We start from the raw sequence: 22,492 nt of genomic DNA on the forward strand, positions 1-22,492 counted from the left end.
CTTCGGATGTCACAGAAAAGCCTTACGGCATCTCAGTGCTAACAGCCCTTAAATCAGCTGAAAAAACTAGTAGGAATTTAGTCTTCACATGAAACAGAGCAACACAGAAAGCACCAAGATGGGTTTCACATCATCAGGAAAAAGATAAAAATGCAGATAAAAAAATTGGGGGTTAAAACGTGCTCACAAACCCAAAGGCTCAATCTTATACTCTCGACCTGAAGAAGTAAAACAGATTTAAACAGAACATACGCAGCTAACATCCACTGCCACCAAATGCATATCAGACACGATGAAAGGACATTTCTACATTTAACAAAACTTCCTAGGCACCATTGCACCACCCACGAGCATTGCCCCAGAGCTGCCTCACCCCCTGCGAGATGTAACGCAGGCAAACCAAGGCCTGAGCTCTGCAGCAGCTGCGGCCCTGCCGGGCTGATACATCCGACCTGAGGCGATGGTTGCCCTCGGCAGTTCCCTTTGCAGCCTGGCTGCTCACACACCGCTCGGCTGCAGCCACGTCGCTGCTCCTGGCTCTGCAGGTGCAGTTTCTGCCTTGTGGTGCACCAGAATCGGCCCCGCTCCAGCCCCCAGGACCATCCTCCTCCATCTTCCCACCCAAGCGATGCCACAGCATCGTGGGCATCCCCCAGGAGATGTTCCACCTTACTCCTGGACTGTGTTTCTTACCTGCCTTCCTAGCCCAGGACTGGTCTTCTCTGCTCCTGGACTTCGGCTTCCCCAGCTTGGGTATCCGGCTCACATTTTGTATTTACCCCTTCTCCTCTCCAAAACTGCAAACCAGAATCAGACCCAAGGTGAGAACTTCTTGTCATTCATCCCACAAGGGTCAAATCCGACTGCAGGTCAGAGCTGAGTTCTGAGGGACCTGCTACCTCCAGTGGCACCAGGAGCAGAGCAGGCAGCAAGGACCGAGCCACCACAACACCTGTGTTTGCTCAGCTCGTTCAAATGGGGTCAAGCCGGCTCTGCAGTAGGCTCCTGGTGGGATAGAAGTGGGAATGAGAAGCCCCCGGCACCTAACAGCATTCAGCAGAAAGCCAATGCACAGAGCAGAATAGATGAGAAATTTCTAACACTCTTGTTGTAGAAGGGAACAGCTGTGGCATTCTAATTTAAAACAAAACCAAATCCAAAATAACGATCATAATTTGAGATTAACCAACAGTTTAGAAAATCAGGTTGCCAAAGCTCCTTGCAAAAATCTGTTAAATAAGATCCAGCATGCAAATTATTCTCAGTATTGCCTACAGCAGAACAGAGAGACTGGAACTTAACACTGAGGGAAGATACCTCAAACGTTGGATTTACAGAAAGAGAATTATTCTTGGAGCTTTGCCTTGTGTTGTTTTAGCCAGGAGCTGTGCTCGGGCACCTGCTTGCCACCGGTGTGTACTTACTGTAGACTTCTAGGACCGATCACCACCTGTAGATGAAAGCAGCATTTTGTACTAGCATCCCAATTTTTAAGACTAGAGAACACTTCCCGCTAAAAAATAAACAAACAAACAAACAAGCCCCAAGCAAATAGGTAACCTTTCTTCCCAGAAAATAAAATTTCCCCAGCATAACCAGAGCCAGTGCAGATAGAGTAGGGAAGAAGAAAAACACGATTAGAAGATGCAAAAAGGCATCAGGCTGCTGTAAAAAAAGATCAATAGAAAACATACACACTTAACGAGTTTCATTAGCAGCAACGTATTTCAGAATAACACATTTGCTCCCAAAGCTGCTGTTCAGGTCCATCATAACACATTTTAACACCCGCTGAATAAATCAGATTACCAGTGGACCTCTGATGCAGCGCACTCGCATATGGATGTGAGCGTGATTAACATGCTCTATAAACTGCTTACATGGACATAAGAGGCTCACCTCCCCCCTTCCTCCTTACAATGCAGAAGCTTCATTAAGAAAAATGAGTAAGGAAAACAAATTAGAGGCACAAGGAAACAGCTACAGGGCAACAGCATCTACTTGGCTTGTTTGGAGAAGTAAAATGAAGTGTACAGAGGGACTTTCAAACCACCGCGTGACGTCCTCTCCTCAGCACTCATTGCCCCTCTCCCGCAAGCCTGCACGTATTACAGGAGCGTGCTGCACAAAAGAGCAGCAGCAGCAGTGGGACACCTCACCACACGCCTGTTCTGCCCAAATCCTTGAAGGTGCTGCCGGTCCCCAGCTCCCAAAGCACCCGGTCCTGAGCTCGGTGCTGTCCCCGCTCCCCAACCCTGCAGCAGGACCGGGAGCCGTGATCTCGCCGTCACTCCTGCACGAGACAACACCTTTCTCCTACCCCATACAACACCAATTCACCAAAACCCCGGACATTTTGGGATTTGGGATCTTTTTTCCCCCCCAAAGGATTTAATACCATGCGATTAAAAGAAAGAATACTTGGTCGATTGATTTTTTATTTTATTTCCACCTGTTTAAAAGAAGTGTTTGCCTACCAGCAGAGTCCAACATAGATGTGACATACAGACATGAATACAATTAAATACAAGAAAAATTGAACTATATACAACAAGACATACATTTACATAATGAAAAAAATCTTTATATTATCTATCAGTTCTTGCCAATGTGAAACATCACTGGAACTCAAATATATTGGGGTTTCTTTATTTCTTTTTTAATAAAAAAGTATAATGCAACTTAGTATTTTTCCATGTACTGCGAGCTTAAAATTCGAGATGCACAAATTTGTGGCACTTCACAGGGTACACAAAAGCTAAAAAACTTTTTTGTTAAATATTTTATAGTTCGGGATATCTAAATTTCAATTAGGCCTACTTATTAAAGCACAAACTATAAAGTGATATTTACATGGAGGGAGTTGTGCAAAGTCAGTTTAGGCTATAGCTAGTACACTACGAAAGATGCATGGATATGTGACTCAACGTCATTCCCAGAGGTAACTCATTAAATCCTCTCGTTATTGTCCCTCTGACACAGTAACCACTGAAGTAAAACTGGCCATAATTCTCCACCCACCCCCCACCTCCCCTTTATGGCCCGTAAATATTTTCACAGTTTCATGTTGGGCTGCTTCTCTTCACGCAGTTCTGTTTGAAACAATCCTAAGGACGGTTTTATCATTTCATCTTTTTTTGGGACACAAACTCCAGCCTGCCTTGTCACCGCGCTATCCTAAGACTGCCGTATTCCTTCGCTTATGAGCTCACATTGCTACTGGGAGCGCACGGTGAAGTAACATTTTAGGAGTTAGAGCACTGCCACAAGGCAGAACCGGCATTTTCCCCAGAACAACGCCGAACCCAAGCTATCCCAAACCAGGGTGGGGAAAGTATTGCATTTCTCAAGGTGGCCTTCATGGAGCAGAACTCTTCATGGATTACTACCTCCAGTAACACCCCTAAACATCCTAAGAAGAAACTTTGCTCTTGGGTTGCAGTCTTCAATCAAGAACTTAAGACAGCTAATTAGAAGAGCTGCTTTAATTAAAGGCTTCCTACAGATTGCTAGGACATGTTAGCAAAGATACATCAGACATCAACGTTAACTAAACGCATCCTACAATTCTGTTGTACCAGAGCACAGAATGCTACTTCTAATGGTTTTCATAATTAACAAACTTCCAAAGGATGCCTGACAGTTTAATTTTGGATTATTTTTTTTTTTTTAACAGACTGATTTCAACCTTCATAGATGCAGCTACTGCATATATGGACAATAAAACACCAATTTTAATAATCTCATCTACATTTAGTTATTAAAATCCTATTTGTATCAGCCCATCTTGGATTCCACATCAGCTGGCAGATTTTATCTGTATCAGGTTTAAGCAGACATTTATATCTTAGCCCTGGAAGAAGAGAAATAACTGGCTAACAGTACATAAGCATGTGTATTCCTGCCTTGTTTAAATAGAAGAGTTCTCTCCTAGGACATATACCTGACTTCTTTTTAAAAGAAAGATGCACGACCCTCAGGGCAAAGACAGTTTAAGCTTCTCTTTCAAAAAATTTGCAAGTCAAGATTGCTGCCAAATGTCTTTTAAAGTCTCTATTTCCTCTGAACTCATGGTATTGCAATTACTTAAATTTTGATCCTATACATCAGGCTAAAACCAGTCAACTGTACCAGTACAGTGACTGAAGAGAACAGTGAAGTGAACGTACTGCACTTGAAGCATTGCATTGGGTACACTTGATACAGTAAGAAGATCTGTCTGGGTAGTTTGGTATTCAGCTGATAAGAGCAAAGCATGCAGTTTGCTTCTTATTCATCACTAGCAAGCCTAGAGAAGACTGTATTCGCCTCAGTTACATGGAGACAGAGCTCTATAGAACAGTAGTAAACCCAAGTGACCATCTCATCATGTTAGAAAATAAATTCATTGTTGTGATCCAAACACAGGAATTCTTGGCAGTTAAAACATTCAAATAACTGTTTTCACGTTGTACATGTTGCAGTTTGGCTATGTACTTCAGATCTCATGGAGTTCATAAAGACATCTACACGTTCAAGCCTTCTGCTTTAAAAAAATCTGACTGCTGGTTAACAGCAGGTTATTTTATTGCATTACCCTGGGTGTCAATTTCATATTGATTTATGATGAAATGATCAATTGATACAGAACTTATTCTACTTGGACAAAGATGATTTAGCAGAAAGCAATATATTAATGAGCATATTATAGGATAAAAACAGAAGAGTAATGAAATGGCAAATTGTTCATCTGTATTTTGAAAGGTAACTATTTCATACCTGTACGCAATGGTGGGAATAATTTCAAGAGTAACAAATAACAAAATATTCAGACCCCTCTTATTTACGCATTAAAAAAGTAGAAGGAAATGGATTAGCTGCTTCATTTCTGATATAGGCTGCTGGTCTAGTTTATAGACAGTCATAAATTCAACATTATAACCAGTGACATAACAAGAAGCAGCTTGGACCATAAAAAAGCTGTTTATATATGTACAAGTTATTCTCAAAAAAAAAATCAGTTTTATTTGGATGAGTTCACAACCTGCTGCTCCTTAAATCTTCAGAGCATTGAAACCAAGACATTTTCCCCAAAAATCCAGTTGAATCTGTCCTGAGAAATAAGTACTCATATATAAATTGGATGGTATTGTCTGTGGGTGAGTTTTTTCCTACAGGTTGGGCAGGAATTGGCGTTCCTAAGGGAATCACGGAGGCACTGACTACAGAAGACATGGCCACATTTGGTTGACACAATCAGTCGCCCGCTTTGCACAATCTGGAAGAAAAGAAACCACAACAGGTATTTGGAATAAGGAATTCAGCTTTGCTGGTCTATTGGCACCAGGCAAATAGCATTTGAGTATCTATAGTCAGTACATTATTACTATAATATGGAACCCAACTCTCAGTGCCATCTTGGAAAGTATTTCTCCCTTTGCGTATACTACTAAGAAATGATTTTGAGTTACAAGCCAGTTTAACCTTGGAATCAAAGTCTGTACTTCAAACTAGATGTCTGTACTGTCCCACACGACCTAACAGAGCTGTGTTGCTCAACCTCTTCCCCATTCTCCCTCCCACAAAAAAGAAACGACGACAATGTGTGGGTCCTTACCTCTGAGTAGCCATCCATGCAAATTGGACAACTAACAGTACCAGAAGGCCTTGTGGTAAAGGGAATAAAAAAAGGAAAAGAAACACACATCCATTAATTTCATGGTACATTGACATTTACTGATACATAAAATGTCATATCATCATCTGACTGCACAGACCAGCCACGACGATGCACCACATCTGAAGATCCCTGCGCAGCTTTAACTCTCTAAATTCCTTGCTTTTAATAAGTAGTTAGGGTCTCCTTTACTTAAGGGAAACAACTTGATTTCCATCAACAAAAACATGAGGAAGATGAAGTTAAGTCACACACTAACATGAGGAAACATTAAAAAAATAATTCTGGCTCAGAAGACCAACTGGGTGGCCACTTCCAAGCTGAGGTCACAGAGGAACCCCCTCCTGCCTTCCCTTTCCAGGTCAGCTGTACTGCAAGCACTGCATACTAACAGGCTGAACTACCCTGCATGGGGGAGTGTTTTGTAACATAAGTGCTGAATGTTATTCTCTATTAGAAAGAGTAAGAGCTTTTTGCCTCTTTTATTGACAGATTAATCGTGATTCTAAATGATCAAAGTAAGCTGCTTTAATAAGTCTTTACCATAAACACTTGGCTTTACTGTGTAACCTCCCATGTTAAGCAACAGTTTATAATTTATTAATCACAGCAGGGATAGAAAGCATGATACCTTCTATCCCACAATCTTAAATTCAAGCAGCAAGCACTCAAGTCTACACCTAGTTTCACATACATAATTTAATTCTATTGATTACCCCATTTTTACTACTCAAATTCTTTATGCAGCAGCTATTATACCAACTCGGTAATTACAACTAATGATAACCTCCATGTAAGCAAGAGTAACCTAACTCTGCAGCCCAACACTGTGAAGGCTCTGTGGCAATCTACATCATCAGTATCTTTTTGTCAATGTTAAAAGCTGCAGCACTGAGCTGTCATAGCCATACCTAAACGGACCAAGAAGGCCCATTCGAACAGAGAAGCTTGAGCTTAAGATAGCTAAACATGACATTTTTACATTAACTACGTAGTGGGATTTATTCATATAATATATATACTTAACGGCCAAAAACAACAACAACAACAACAAGAAAAACAAACTCATTGGCCAAATCCACTCTGTTTTCAAATACAAGCACTTCAGGTGGCTTATTTAAGGACCTGACACCCCAGATTTTCATGTTCTCTCCTATGCTGCCCTCCACTAAGCTAAAAGGCTCAAAGCACACCAAGATAAAATTATCAGTATAGGGAGCTCCTTCCCAAAACATGCTCAAGTAGTCCTGTTACAAAAAGTCCAGAGTTGTATATAAAAAAAAAGACTGACTGCATACTTTCAAGAATGCATGATGGAAGAGCTGACCACTGCTTGCATAAATACTTTTTTTTTTTTTTTTTTAAAGTCACAATGAAGGTTTTAACTCATTACATTGCTGGGGCCAAGCAGGAGGACCTGAGTTGAAGGTACGCAAAAGGATTAAGAAAATCTGAGAGTTCAGGCCACGTGTAAATGCCTACAGACACTTAGATGCCAAAAAAGCCAAATAAGTTAGCACACTGACACTGTTATACTAGGAACGTTTACACTGCGGTCTTTGTCAACACCACAGACCTCTTAAATTTCAAAAACAAAATCCACCACTAGCGCTCTTAAGCTTTAAGATTATGGGCACATCTTTAGCCAATTTCTTATCCTTTACTCCCTGAAAACCAGAGCAGGTAGATCAGTTGCATCATAAATGCCATTTACTTGCCTAAGATCTAGTACCTTATGCTGTAAGGTCAGATGGGGATATCCTATTCAAAGTTGTAAAACTGTCAGTGAGGTAAGAACAGCCACCCCTACTCAGTAGCAGCACTAAGTCAGCTGTCAAATTTGACTAAATTTTAAATACATAATCAAGCCATTCAAAGAAGTGTTTAGGAAATATATTTCTTGGGAAGAACAACAGATTTTTTCCCTTTATTATCCACTACACTCCAGTTTCACCTTGATTTCATCTATTTCCTAGTCAGAGACTAGGTTGGACCAGTTGATCTTGAAGGTCTTTTCCAGCCTTAATGATTCTTTGATTCTATGACAGTAACGACAGCCTAGACAGCATGGTCTAAGCACACAGCAATACAATCCGTGAGCTAAATGAAAGACTACATTAAAACCCTTAATAGAGATCTGTATTTCTCCCTCCCCCAAACATTTTAGAAGACATTTATACCTATTCTCATGTTCCTTGTCTGCACCAGTCACATGGATACCTGATTTCATTTAGTTACTCTAGTAGATTTTAACACCAAACCTCATCCACACCAGTGAAAATACTTCCATATCACAACAGCACTACAAGAGCTTTGCATGAAAAGTAAATGCAACACATTATAAGCTGCGGCCTGTCGCTAATCCTCCTTCCCTGACACACCCCCACATTCTTCTTAAAGGTTGTATGCAAAGCTGCGCATTCCTCTTGGGCTGGCTTTTTATTGCAGAAGTGCAAACAACATCATTTTGTCAGTATGTGAAATGTGATGCTGTACTCAAAGAGAGTGGCAACAAACTAGAGTAAGACTTCAAAGACAAGACTGACTGAAACAATATAAATTAGTCCTGTATGTATAAAAAAAGGTGAAACTTAATATTTATTAGCTCATAAGGCGTACATACTTTGAACTTGCAGTTTCATCCTCCAGTGGTCCCAATTCTCGAGACACTTTATCTGTTACATACACATCATTATCTCTTGCTTCATCTTCATCATCGCTACTCAGTACACAGCTGTCTGACTGCCGCTGGCTTCTTAGTCTGAGATTTCTCCTTCGCCGTTGATTCTCTGTAATTTATTTATTTTAAGTTAGATATATTATAAAATATATAGCCCTGTAACTAACCTTGAAATGTATGAGTAGACTGTAACAGTTGTAATTTTAAGTGGACTAAAACATATTCATCTCGGTTAAGAGCAACAAAAAAGCTTCCTCGATATTAAGGATGGACATTTCCAGACGCTGTGAATATTCTGTTTCATATTGACACAAACCATTTGCTCCATTCACTTTACAACAGCCAAAACATGATCTTAGAGCTTGTCTGTATGGTAAGTTTCCATATGGTTACACTACCTGTGAATAGAACGCCCCTATAGGGGGAGGCTTCCTTTCCAGGTTTCTTCTAACAGAAGAAATCTAACTGCTTCTAACTAGTATGATACAACGTTGAGGAACTGGAACAATTGCTACTTGATTCTTTAAAGGAAAATTAAAAGAGAGAAAGAAGACAAGTTTCCAAGTAGCATGGCGAGGTAACACAACAAAAAGGTTTGACAAAACAGAGAGCACTTTGTTCACAACTGTATAATGCATGAGATTAGAAGGGAGCACCATCCCCCACAATTACCTAAACTGCTTAGGGCAGGGATATCATTGCCAGCAGCCAGTTGCTGCTTCTGGGGATTATCGACCATATGTGCGTACACACACACACACACATTCAGAATATTCTTCCAGTAACAAAGTCTAAAATAAGTAATTTTTCAGAATTGATGGAAGACATGCTTAAGTCTAAACATTTAAATTATGCAGCTGCTGTGGTTTCTCACTGCTCTGTCCAGGTATACTGAAACGTTCCACTCTTTGTCTGTCTTAAATCAAATCTCCCTACTCAAGAGCAGTTTCGACAAAACAAGCCTTTTTAAGAACAGTATCTGGAAGATTACATGAATACTTGAAGTAGTGTCTCCTTAGACATTTTCATCATCGTCCTCCTGAGTTAGTGCAACTTGAAAATGGAGTTCATATTGTCCAAGATAAAAACAGATCAAAAAAATTACCCGGCCTGTAGCATCCAAACGTTAACGAACAGCTGCTTGCTTTTTTTTTTTTTTTTAACAATTAGAAACTGCATACAAGAATTATTTCTTTGCTGTTGCATCAACACTGGAGGTGCAATCACGAAGGACTAATTAACATTACATCGACGGCCCCAAAATTTAAGTTCCTTTCTGCATGATTTTTCAGCTATAACTTTTGTTGCAAACGTTTTTATTCACTTGCTTGTGTCATTCAGAGCCCAGAATGGATTACATTCTAAGTAAGCAGCTAACAACATATTAACCCATCTCAGATATTATAATCAGAGCAAGGTCTGAAAGATGTAAAGGATTAAGTTCTTTATACCTATTCTACAACTACTGTAATACATAAAGTAGAAAAAAACCTGTATTTGTTAGCACTTACCAGTATTAAATTTGAGGAGTGTTAGGCTACACAATTAAAGTGAATACTATGACTTGGACATCTTTCTACTTCAGTCCCTTCAGTGCAACACAGGCTAATAGGGACTTCGAACATTTTCCTATTCTACTAATACAGATATTCTACTGCTACAAGTGCCAGTTAAACTGATTATTCACTTCAGGCTTACAGAACTTCTATATTTGGGAAGAAAAATATATTTTGAGAAACTACGGTGGATTTTATTTCAGGTACTTTATATCATGTTCCATAGAGACTATGAAGCACAGATTGGATCCGTTCTCTAAGACACTGGCTGAATACTTCAACACTGCTCTTTGCCTTTTGCCGAACACAGTTTTAATCCACGCTGCTCAAGTTTGTTGGAAAAGAAAAAAAATTAAGTTTAGGACAAATCTATTGTCACTTGTAAAACGTCAACTCACCTTCAACAATCTTGCATCGATATATATGGTATGGGAGAGAGAAGAAAAATAAAATTAGATTTTTGGTATGCACCCCAAGCGTTACGTACAAGCATCAGATAAGGTAAGCAATTAACAACAAGCACACTAAGAATTTTAGGATATCACTATATTATTTTGCTTAAGAATGTGTTAAAAGTATTTTCAGAGCAACAGCCAATTTACTAAGTTCTTACTTCTGGTTCTTACTCTGCTGAAAAGGGACAGAAATGACCCCCTCCTCCCTGTCCCTCAGTTTCAGTACCCCAATTTGATTTAGGCTGGAGGTGACTCTTCAGCTCCTTCTCCCCCAAACAAGCAAATTCATGTGAGATAACCCTAAACGCTTCATATTAGATAACAATTGCTAAAAAAATAAACCTGAACAGAAAACCAACCCACTATTATCTTTGGTGGAACCAGAACTGGGGCAATGCAGATTATATTAAAATGTTTGTGGCCTTCCCTTTGTATGCGCTCAGGAACAATCATGAGATACCCTCCCTGTTACTCCTGCTGCTTGTTTGTGGTTCTGCACAGCAGTAGTGGCATCCCAAAACAGACTATTAACTACACTATGGACTGGATCAAATACTGTTTGCGCTTTAAAAATGGCAGTAACAACAAAGTGGATTTTTTTTAAGGAGTTCTCGGAGTAAGAAACTGAACTAGTTTCTAACAGTCAGCTACAGCTGTGCCTGCCATCTTAAACTAATGTTTCAACTAAACACTTCATATTTGTGAAGCCAAAGACTTATTGCTACCTCCTCCACTTTTTATTTAAATCATTGGCCTTTATCTTTGATATATCTAACACAGCTCCAACTTTAAGTAGCATCTGCTTCTATTACATTACCCGCGACAGGTATATATCCCTGAGATCTGGAGCAACAAGCTATTTTAGATTGTGCTTTCAATATTTGCAGGTGATATTCACAGATCTAGATACACCTATAAATCCATTTGGCATTGAATGCGAACTCTGAAGTGCTAAATAAGAGCCAGGTTTTAACCCTTTACGTCAGGCTACTTAGATATCACGAGCTGTTTGTCTAGAAGATGAGCTTTTGACGATCTAAGGTCTTGGTAAACTATGACACAAACCCAAATCTTGTAAAGCTTAAGCTTACTTCTGCAGTCAGTATATCAATTTACTTTTACTGTACAGATCTTCAAATATTCATCAAATACACATTTCAATAGAATTCTTTAATGCCTTAGCATTCAGTTTTCCAGATTCTTCAAGCTTAGTAATTATCAGTAGGATTCTTCTTAAACATTCGTGACAGCCATGACAAGCATGCCAGACTTCTGATCCTTAGATTAGAAGCAATAAGGTCTGTACCTAGCTATTAAAGGAACACACACTGCAACCTACAAAAACAACTGAGGAGCCTGTGCATTATACTCCAAGTAACTATACTGCTCAAAAACCCAGAGAGCAACATGGGAGCTGTCACTGTGCAGCTCAGGTACCTTCAACATTTAGTGAACAAGGGGCCTAGATTCTCAGAGAATGTCATACTTGAAATGCATTTACCATCATGTCTACACTACGAAAAGGCATATTATTATCTTGAGCTTGATTAAACTGGTTACTCATAGAGACATTTAACGAGTTGTTTTTGAAGAAGAGTGCCTGTGCAGATTTACAGCACTCTGGGAAAGCAGGGAGAGACTGTACTGCTGTACCCAAAGAATGCCTGTGCTACGTAGCACCTTCAGAGCAGCTTCTGAGTTGACCTGCAACGCATGGCTTTCATGCGCTGAAAAGTCAACTCTGAACTTCGAACTCATTCTTAAAGATTCTACCAGCAAGCACAATACAAAATTAATTTGACTATGATATTTAGGTGTGTCATTCATTACTTACCACAACAGAATCACTGTGAGTTAGATCAACTACTACAGGATCAGAAGATTCACATGTGAGATCTACTACTTCTTCACCAGCTTAAAAACACAACGTTAGAATCCATATCAGAGATCGCAGGACAAAAATTACCTGTCAGTGTGTAACAGACTGAGGTACGATTCAACACTGCTCTATCCCTCTTCTCTTCAGTAATGTGTCCAAAATTTCACTCAAGCTTTGCTCTCAATAATCCACGTACAGCATTAACACCACTGCCTTCTGCAAGTAGCAATGCAAGAGTAACAGCAGCTGACCTCACACACTGTCTCATATGTCAATAGCTTGTAGGAGGTATGCAGCAACAGATAATTCATCCAATATAGGAGAATGATTATCACACTGTAAGACACGTATCATATAGGATTTAAGAGTTTTCCAGTGCTATGCTGTCAATGTTCTCGTCTCACGCCTCTTCCAACTTTTAATAGTCAAATTCACAGCAAAAAGACAAAAAGACATATAGCTACCTGGAGACCAACAGTTACTTTTAATTCTTTCCAAAGAAGGCATTGGAAGTATCTATTTAGAGGTTAAGGAGCCTTTTTAAAGTCTAGTGCTTTTTGGAAAACCATACTGGACAAGCGCCCTTAAGGGAAAGGGCACGACTGACAACAAAATTTAATTATCTTTTTAAACTTGGGAGTTCCCAAATTTACTTTGCTGTTATCTGTAAAGGCAGCTGCGGTGACTCCCAGCAGACAGTCTGATATCTGAGCATTTGCGTACCTTCCTTACGTAACTCAGCTCTCTCTAGCAGTGAACGCATCACACCTCAGTAACCAACTCAAACAATTGTCAGCAGCCTTGTTCACAGATTCCATACTGCACGCATTTTAAAATAATTAGGTTTCTATCCTCCTTTAAAATGCCTTGAAACTGGCAAAAAACCACATTAAGTGGGATCCCAACGCTCCAGAAGCGGTTGATTTTCTTACCAAGTTAAAGAGAAAGCTTACCACTTTCTTCAAGTTCTATTGGCTCTGCTTCTGAGGCCATTTCCGTGGTGGAAGCCATCAGCCTGCTTCGTTTCTGAGCTTGCCTAGAACTAACCGATCCTCCACGGCGCTTTCTTTGAGTCTAAGAGAGAACAAAGCCTCAGAGTTTTCTTTAAGACTAATGTTAGTGTAGACCTCATTTTTGCAGCATCAACGAAAGCATACAAAGATGGACAAAACACATCACTAGAAGGCTGCAGTATGAATACACTAGTTGGATGGGTCGGTCCTATCTCAACTCATCACATCAAGGAAAAGACATCACTCCAGATCTCCAGCCAGCTGAGTCACAAAAAGAAAATGATGGCACATATTGTGATGGTTTACAAATGAGAAGATGAGCTCACAATTACATCAGAGTAACCATTTGATCAGTCTGACCTAAAGCTTTGCTGACGTTTTAGGCATTCCTGAAACACTGCTAGCTCCTAGAGATTAATTTATTTTTAAGTATTACAGAACATGAGGTTACATGGGAACTTAATATGTTAGTATATATACAATAACTCTTAAAGATTTACCGAAGTACTATAAACAACACATTTTAAGAAGCAGTTTTACACTGATTAGGAAAATACTTACTGTACTCATGGTGTTTCTTGAACTAAAGTTACAGAAAAAGTAAGAGGTACAAATACCATAAAATTAAATGCAGGGAAGCTACAACTTTCAATTCCTTATATTATATTCCTTATGTGTGTGTGTGTGTGTGTGTGTGTATATATATGTATGTATTCCTTCTTTAGGTAGTACACTGTTAAAAAGTCCAGATTTCTCAGTATCTTAGAATGATGTTCTTCCAAACCTATAAGAAAAGAAGAGAGAAGATTACCTATCTGTAATTCCTGTTCTCTTCAACACACCCACTCTACGGATTCCCATTCCTGATCCACTAGTTGCTGACCAAAGCTAGGCTGCAAGTCCCAAAAGTATTTAAGCCTCAAACACCTGCAGATGGGCCTGAAGCCTCACTCATTCCTACCCGTTTCCTAAACTAAACACCACAATAAGCCAGTTCAATAGCAAACCACAAAAAATTACTAAGGAGTCCCAATTAAGTTTTATCTGAGAAAACAACTGATTCTCTTCAGGCAATGTTTGTGTGTGGGCAGAAGTCACCGGGAATTGCGTCACAAGAAGCCATCTCCAGAGAACAAAACTTACAGATAAGCAGTTCTCTTTTCTCCAAGCCGTCTCTAGATTCCACCACGTGGGAGCTAAACAGCTTGAAAGGAACCTAAAGCAAGTGGAGCACAGAAATTTCAGCGTGGAACTACTCACGGGTCTCTGGCGTACGAGAACACGAGTTCACAGCACCTGTCCTGAAGGAGCCGCAGGTGTGCACGGCCCTGCTCACCAGGCACCTAACTGCTCCAGGGGAAGAGCCGGGGAGCAAGCACAAAGCTGGTTCTCGCAGCAGCCGACCCGGTACTGAAGCTCATGTTGTGAAGCTTGCTCACAGTAAAACTAACGCTTGTCCAAACACGACAGGGGGCAGCAGGGGGACCCCAAACAAACCAAGTAACTCATTTCAGAGGACAGAGCGTTACAAAGTAGTAAGAAAAATATTCTTTAATAGACAAAATAAAGTGGTTAGAAAGCTGAGGAATCAAGCCCACCAGACAGCCTGCATTGTAGTGCACAAAAGACCAAACTGAAGCCTTCACAGACTACCAAGTGTCCAACCATCAAGCCTACGCAAAGCCTTGTTACAAATCTGTCTCTAAAAAATAAAACAAATCACTTGTTGATGCACAGTTGCTTCTACCTGCAGAGGCCTGAAATTGCCTAGAATCTCCTTCCCTTGGTATGTTTTTACAGGCCTAGCAGCAGAGAAGCCCTGGTAAGCCCTAAAAGTAGTTAAGTAACACAACCGAGAGAGAAATCCGTACTAGAAGACCTACTGCACTGCGCTCAAACAAAACCAGGAAGGCAGAAATCCACTGGTTTGATGTGCTGGGCTTCAACTGCCATATCCAGCAACGCAGCCTTGCTGCAAGGAACGCCCACAGCCTGCAGCAGGGCGAGGGAAGGGATCCTTGCCCTCTGCTCAGGGCTGGGGGCCTTCGGGAGCACTGGGCTCCCCGGTACAACCGAGACGTGGACGTACTGGGGAAACCAAGGCCACGGAGATGTGCCAGCCCTTGGAGCACCTGAAACTACTCATCAAGGGACCTTGTCAGCGTGTGCAAATAGCTGATGGGGGAAGAGAAGCAGATGGAAATAAGTGATTCTCATCAGGGGTACCCAGGACTGAAGAAACGTCTTCCCAGACCTTGTCCTACGCCGCCGAGGCCATCGCACGGTGCTCAGGCAGAGGGCACAGCGCAGAGGCGTTCCCCCAGCCGTGCAGAGCAGGGCAGCCCACAGCTGGCACCGACACACGCTGCTCTGCCGTGCAGAACAACCCGCCGCTTCTGTGCCAAAGCGGTCGTCCCCTGTCCGTAACGGCCTAGGAGCTGGAGCTGGCTGTTCTCGTCACCAGACAGCAGCCCAAAAGTGCAAGCTGTGGCACGCTGTGCAGGTCCTTGGCCCTACGTTAGCCATAACCCTTGCTGCCTCAGCCAAGGGACGCCGCATGGCCACTGTCACAGTGCAGACGGCACACCACGGCCTCAAAAAGGACATGAAATAACGCCAGACCGCCCGATTTGGCCGCTTCCAGGTAATTAGTCTTCTCTACAGAAGAGTTGTAGGGCCTTCAGGCAAGGCTTGACAGGAGCACCCTGGACACACAGACGATCTAAAAGTACAGAGTAAGTCTAAAAATACCAAGTAAATCTGCAACCATCCTCTGCACAGCCCTCCTAAACACAAGGACCAGCACGTGCCCGAGCACTGCTGAGGTCGCTCAGGCTCCCACAACGTCACCATCTGTACCCAAGTCAGAAACGAAGAACCTAAAAGAGGCCGAGAGGACTTAGATGCACGTTAGATTTGAGCTAGCTGCATATCCCAGGCAGCTAAAGTTACCAAAACCAAGCTGAGATGATCTTTCAAACTGCCTCATCACACAACCTCTCATTATGGATTTTGGGATCTCCCTCCCCTCTCCTTTTTTTCCCCCCATGTCAATAGAGGTACAAACTAATTAGCAGGCTATTAACGTATTCCTAGGTCAAGAAATGCTGAGACCACCCAGGGGGATGGAATGACATTGGTCATCAGTTATAACCTTGAGCTAAAGGAAACCAACTGAATTTTATTCCCCGTCTTAAACTTTCTCTGTATTTCTTAAATCACTTCCATAAAAGACCTCTTGACATGAACTGTGACACAAGACGTGCCTGAGAATACCTTTATGCTACATTTGGTGCTTTCCCTAAGCCAAAAGATGCATTTATGCACAGTTTTAAGCAACTCAATACACCACTCAATTTTCTCCCTTTTTTCCCTTGTTTCAGAATTGCCACAAAAAAAAAATTAAATGATTATTTAGTAAGAGACTACCTGTTGTGCGCTGCTGTTAGCGGCCAGTAAGCCCATCGGCACAATCTGCTCACAGCAGATTAAGTTTCCAAAGTCCTTGTGCACTGCCGCCCGCCCCAAAATGAACCTGAAGTCTTCACGGCGTGATTTTCACCAAATCCGGCAGGAAACGCTTTTAAAACCTCTAGTTACGCCGACAGTCACTCAAGAGTTTTTCCAGGAAACGTGAGCAAACAGCCTTCTGCGCTCCCCGGGGACACACGAGACGAAGAAGGCCCGGCGTTCGCTCTCTGCCGCGGAGGGCAGGGTGCTGACCTGCAGCCTCCTGCTCCCCCCGCACAGGGCTCACTCACGCAGCCCTTCTCGTTTCCGTACCCGTCTGTAGCCAGGTAGCGTGTGCGCCCTTGGCACACTTCGCCCCGCCGTTCTTCAGGTCGAGATTTCTCTTTGCTTCCTAAGAAAGCTTTTCTGCCACCTGCCAGCCTTACCAAGGCTTGGGAAGATCCCGTTTTACTCAATTTTTGGAAGAGGGAACAAGAACTTTTGAAACAAGACCGCATCTGATTCTACACTCCTACAAAATCCAGCCCAGGGACGCTGTTCTGGGATCACCATTTCTAGGTGCTACACGAGTTCCTCTCGCTCTATTTTTTTGTAGATCTGGCTTTGAGGCTTCTTGGAGACGCGGGGCAGAGGGAGGTGAAGCAAGAAGGGCACGCAGCACAAGGGATGAGGGATGGCGAACAACAGAATCACCCGTAAACCTAACATCAGCTCCTTCAAACTCCAGTTGCTCAAAGGCACCCTCTTCATCCGACAGCTACAACTGAAACCAAAAATAACTTTGGCAAAGCAGTTTCCCCCAGACAGGAAGATGAACAAGACCGAGCAACATATGAGGTATACAAAGAATCCGATGGCGTGGCTTCTTGCTAAGTTCATTTCACCAAGGAAGCCAAGAGACATTTTCCTCTATTCTCCTCAGATACGGAATTGGAAAAACACTTTGACATTAAAAAGCTGGGAAATATTAATTGATACACGCATCTGCGGAGCATAAAGAATTAAGCTTTAAACAAGCTTCGTTTAAATTGCAAACTGCTAGAATTGGTTTTAATTACAATCTTTTGAAGCAAGCTGATACATTGATGTATCTACGCTGCTGAAAGACAACAAAATGAAACTGCTGTTCACCTGACAGCCCAGTTTGGGACATAAAACACTCAGAAGGCTTCACAAGACCGGGTGCTTGTTGGATATGACACCGAAAACAGCCCAGTGCAGTGGTATGGTGATAAAGTAGCTTTAAAAAAGGATTAAAAATTAGATAAAAAAAAAAAGCAAGCACCTGGGATGACTCCAAATGTGAAACCTTACACAGATTCACAGATTTCCTTTGGCCAGAAGTGGCATAAATGCCGAAGAGCTATTACAGAGAAAAACAACACCACCACAACCCAGAATAACAAAAACAAACAAACAAACAAACCCACACAACCAAAACCACTTAAATTTGGTGGAAAGTAATTGTGGGGGGGCGAAGGGGGGAGGATGACGACAAGGAAGTACTGTCCAATAGCAGATCTGTCACGCTAAAACCATCTCACCACCATTAACCATTCCCACACCTCTTCACCAGGAGGCCCAGAAACGTGTCATTTACAGGATTACTACGACGTGTATCAGAGTAACATCAGGCCTCAAAGCAACACGGAGCGCTACTTCTCCAACTGAGGTGCCAGCCCCACGTCGCTATTCAGCTGTTTCATCTTTCCCAATCTCCCAACACCACCAGGCGGCTTTCTTCACACTGACTGTCACAGCTCTTAACAGAGGGTACACATAAGGCACAAGTATTCCTGTCCTGCCCTAGTTGCTAATGGATCAAACCTCAACCTCCCTGGGAAGTTCTTCTGCAGAAGAAAGTTGGGAGTAGGTATCCGTAGGGATGCTCATCACCGTAAAGCCACCTTAAAATAAACCATCATCAGAAGATTCATCAGCGTTAACCAGAGCCACCTCACAACAAACACGCTCACAAGGAAAGCCAGACTGCTGGAATTTATTAGGACTCCGGAAGGAGTCTCTTGATCCAGCAACATTCTTTTCTTGGAAGAACAAACCTCTTCTGTGGGGCTACAGATTTCCACGCTAAGTTATTGGCTTATTCAGGAATCTCTGCTGAATGCTAATCGTCTGAACCGCAAGAAGAAGGATGAAAAATAAAGCTTATTTTCTTTAGTATACCACAGATCAAATTAGCATTACACAAGAAGAGATAAACAGAACAGTTCAAACACTGCACATTTAGTGACACACTCACTAATTTCTCTGGGGCCCCAAGAACAAAAAGAACATGGATGTATTAGGACGTGTCCAGAGGAGGGCCACGGGGATGATCAAGGGGCTGGAGCACCTCTCCTACGGAGACAGGCTGAGGGAGTTGGGGTTGTTCAGCCTGGAGAAGAGAAGGCTCTGGGGAGACTTTACAGTGGCTTTCCAGTGCCTACAGGGGCTGCAGGAAAGCTGGGGAGGGACTCTTTGTCAGGGAGTGCAGTGGTAGGACAATGGGGAATGGCTTTAAACTAAAATAAGGATGGTTTATATGAGATATAAGTAAGAAATTCTTTACTCAGAGGGCGGTGAGGCACTGGCACAGGCTGCACAGAGCAGCTGTGGCTACCCCGTCCCTGGGGGTGCTCAAGGCCAGGCTGGATGGGGCTTTGGGCAGCCTGGGCTGGTGGGAGGTGTCCCTGCCCACGAAAGGGGGGTGGGACTGGATGGTCTTTAAGGTCCCTTCCAACCCAAACTATTCTGTGATTCTATCATTAGAATTCCTTAAAAGATTTTTCAAAGCCTCAGGACTACCGAATAATGATTTGTTATACAGGCCCAGATAGTCCAAATTATTTCCTAAGGCCTACATGCTCCTCCTGCAGCAGTCTCTATGGAAACCCAGCATCAGGGCTCCAACCACAGGACGACACAAATAGTTACTGCACCAACATTTCTCCCCCCCAAAAAAACAATCCTTAAGCACCACATAACTCCAGCTGAAGCTATTAGTAAGGTCATCTATTATACCTGTGGCAAGATGCACTCAGAAATCAGTTCAAAATTCCAGATTTACTTTATTTTTTAAGCTAAAGACTTCTTTTTTAAATACAAAAGCTTTGCAGATCAACTTAGCAAGCCAACAGATACTTTCAAATTTTAGGGAAGTTACTGCATCACTGCATGATGACGCGTTACCAGCACGAGCCGCTTGCCCTTCCTCACATACACAGAGCTCTCCACGTGCACTTACTGCTCCTAGCATTCAGCTCTCCCAAAGGCTTAAGTATTCGTCCTCATAACAGCATAGTTCAAGGCTTATTCTAGCTAATCCACTGATATTTTAAGTAGTATAACCACTGGCACTTCTCTGCACAGGTACATACTTCAGAAGAATAAGGGTAAAGCCACATAAATAAGTGTTATTCACAGTAGGAGGAGACGAATATTGCATCCCATATCTATGACTTAAGTCCTCCATTCTGTTTTTTTTTTTTTTTTCTAAAAAGAAGTTAGTATATCCACTGTGCTTAAGTTGACCTCAATTAACGTTTGAATTACACTCCTGAAAACTGAATTCTCTGTACAGCATAAAATGAAAACTTCTCTTGCACCTCTCTGAAAACAAGGTTTTGATCTGCCACAAGCTTCCAATGCTTTAAAGCAAATCAGCTGAAGGAAAAGTAGGTATTTCCATCACATCTGACTAATATGGACAAGACTTGATTTTGTCAACATCCTAAATATTACAAATAGGTTAGAGGCAGTATTTCAAGATAGCAACAATGTCAGACTAATGGTTTGGTATGCACAAGGCACAGGTGACACCGAACAGTATACACAGTATTTGTCAGAGCAGGGACACGCTACCTCTTTAAAATTTGGCTTCTTATTTCCACTCCTAAAAGCTCTCATTGCACTGGTAACAACAGGAAACAGTATCAAAGGTGTAGAAAAAAAGGAAAAAGGAAAAAAAGGGGGTGGTTCTCTGTTCAGCGGCACTCAGGGCCAGGCCAAGCGGCAGTGGGCACAGCCTGGAGCCCAGGATCTCCCCCTGCCCCCCAGGCAGCCCTGCTGGGCTGTGTGGGGCTGGAGCCTGGCCCAGGCTGCCCGGAGGCTGTGGGGGCTCCTCCCTGGGGACCTCCAGGAGCCGCCTGGCGTGGGGCTGGGCCCCCAGCTCGGGGTGGCCCTGCCGGGGCAGGGCTCGGAGCAGAAGGCCCCAGAGGCCCCTCCAGGCTCGGCCACCCGCGGTCAGCAGGCCAGGCAGCAAGCACAGCACGATTTACACCACGTTTCCCCGTCGCTGAGCGCAGCCATCTGCCATTTTACTCCCTCAGACGCTCTCCTACCACGCACTCCATGCACCTTTAAAGACATTCCCATTATTTTCACACCGGCTGTAGAAGAGCAGAAAGGCAGCCTATCCCACCTCACCAAACGAGGCCGGGCGGCCCCACGCCACAAAACCCTGCCCGCACCCCCCTCAGGAGCAGCAGGACCCCAGCACAGCGCCGAGCCCCCGGCCCCGGGCAGCCCCCCGCACCCACGCCCCCCCCCGCAGCCACCCACCCACCAGCGCCCCAGAAAAAGGGCAAAACAAAGAGCCCGAGCCCGAACCCAGCCCAAACTTTCATCCGGCCATCGCACAGCAACGACAAGACGACGAGGACCGGCCCCGACCCCCAAAGCCGCCCCCCTCGGCTCCCCTCAGCGCTGCCCCCCCCTTCCCCTCAGCCCGCCGCCATTACGCCCCCCTCGCCCTCCTCCCCCCCCCGCCCCCATCGGAGCCCCCCGGCCTGCGGCCCTCACCCTCCGCGCCCGGCCCGGCAACGGCGTAAGAGCAGCGCCCGCCCCCGCCTCCCTGCCATTGGTGGCGGCGCCGCTCCGCCGCCCGCCCAAAGGCCGCGACGCGCGTCAATCAAAGGGGGAGGTGGAAAAAGAACCCGCCCGCCTCTTATCCGGCCGCGGGGGGTGCTGGGAGTTGTAGTTTCCACGGGTGGGAGTGAGGCCTGTACGTCCCTCACGGCCCGGTGCCCCCTTGGAAAGTTTTTCTCCCCCCCCAGGGGTTTGCTCGGTGCCGTGGCGGGGCTGCCCTCTGCCCCTTCCTCACCTCTTCCTCCCTCTGCCCCTTCCTCACGGCCGTTGTCTGCTTAATGTCCCCCAGTGCACCCAGGGGAATTCGTCAGAGACATCAGCCTGGGGGATCGTTGCCTATTGCTTCTGGCATAATTAGTCCAAATCCTCAATATAACTTACCGTACATGCTCGCCAATGTATTTTGCATCTCCTCTGACCATCAGAAGCATTTTCTGGCTGCTTTCCCCAGCCTACCTTTGATTTTTACTGCCCCACACCTGCCAGTCTGCCTTTTTGTAGATAAATCTGTAGCTCTTCCTGCTGACTTCTCTTGCGTTTCCTCCCTGGTTAAATATCTCTTGAGATTTGTACCAGTTTTTGCCTACCAAGCCAACACAGCACTGTTTTTGGTTTTATGTGAATAATGAAATATCTGCACTGTGTAGGGCAGATTTGGTTGCCTGGCCAGGCCCCTAGGGACTTGCCTCATTATCAGGCTGTGAGTCTGGTTTGATGTAGGGAGCCACGTGGCAGTGACCGTGGTAAAGAGCATGCACCCTGTGTCCAAAACCCCTTGGTTTTTCCTCAGTTTTTCTCAGACTCGTTATACTGTAGGTCCATGACAAAGTTTTTGTGATCTGGCCATTTACACTGAAATAAGAGACCTCACATTTATCCGAGTGATTCTGGCATGTGAAATTTATGGTGTTAAAAG

The 22,492-nt window shown here is 43.5% G+C and overlaps 1 protein-coding gene across 1 annotated transcript; it reads right to left on the reverse strand.

The window, feature by feature from the left end:
- Positions 1–2,418: 2,418 nt before the first annotated feature.
- Positions 2,419–21,607, reverse strand: RNF4 (ring finger protein 4). Its single transcript, XM_035547272.2, has 8 exons — positions 21,511–21,607; positions 13,801–14,023; positions 13,180–13,300; positions 12,182–12,261; positions 10,291–10,300; positions 8,280–8,445; positions 5,597–5,645; positions 2,419–5,257 (listed from the first exon to the last, which is right to left on the reverse strand). Exons 2-8 carry the CDS (start codon positions 13,807–13,809, stop codon positions 5,108–5,110), a joined length of 585 nt encoding a protein of 194 aa, XP_035403165.1. The 5' UTR covers positions 13,810–14,023; positions 21,511–21,607; the 3' UTR covers positions 2,419–5,107.
- Between the last annotated feature and the right edge of the window lie 885 nt (positions 21,608–22,492).

The sequence above is a fragment of the Cygnus atratus genome, chromosome 4 (assembly GCF_013377495.2).
Source record: "Cygnus atratus isolate AKBS03 ecotype Queensland, Australia chromosome 4, CAtr_DNAZoo_HiC_assembly, whole genome shotgun sequence".
NCBI classification, from domain to species: Eukaryota; Metazoa; Chordata; class Aves; order Anseriformes; family Anatidae; genus Cygnus; species Cygnus atratus.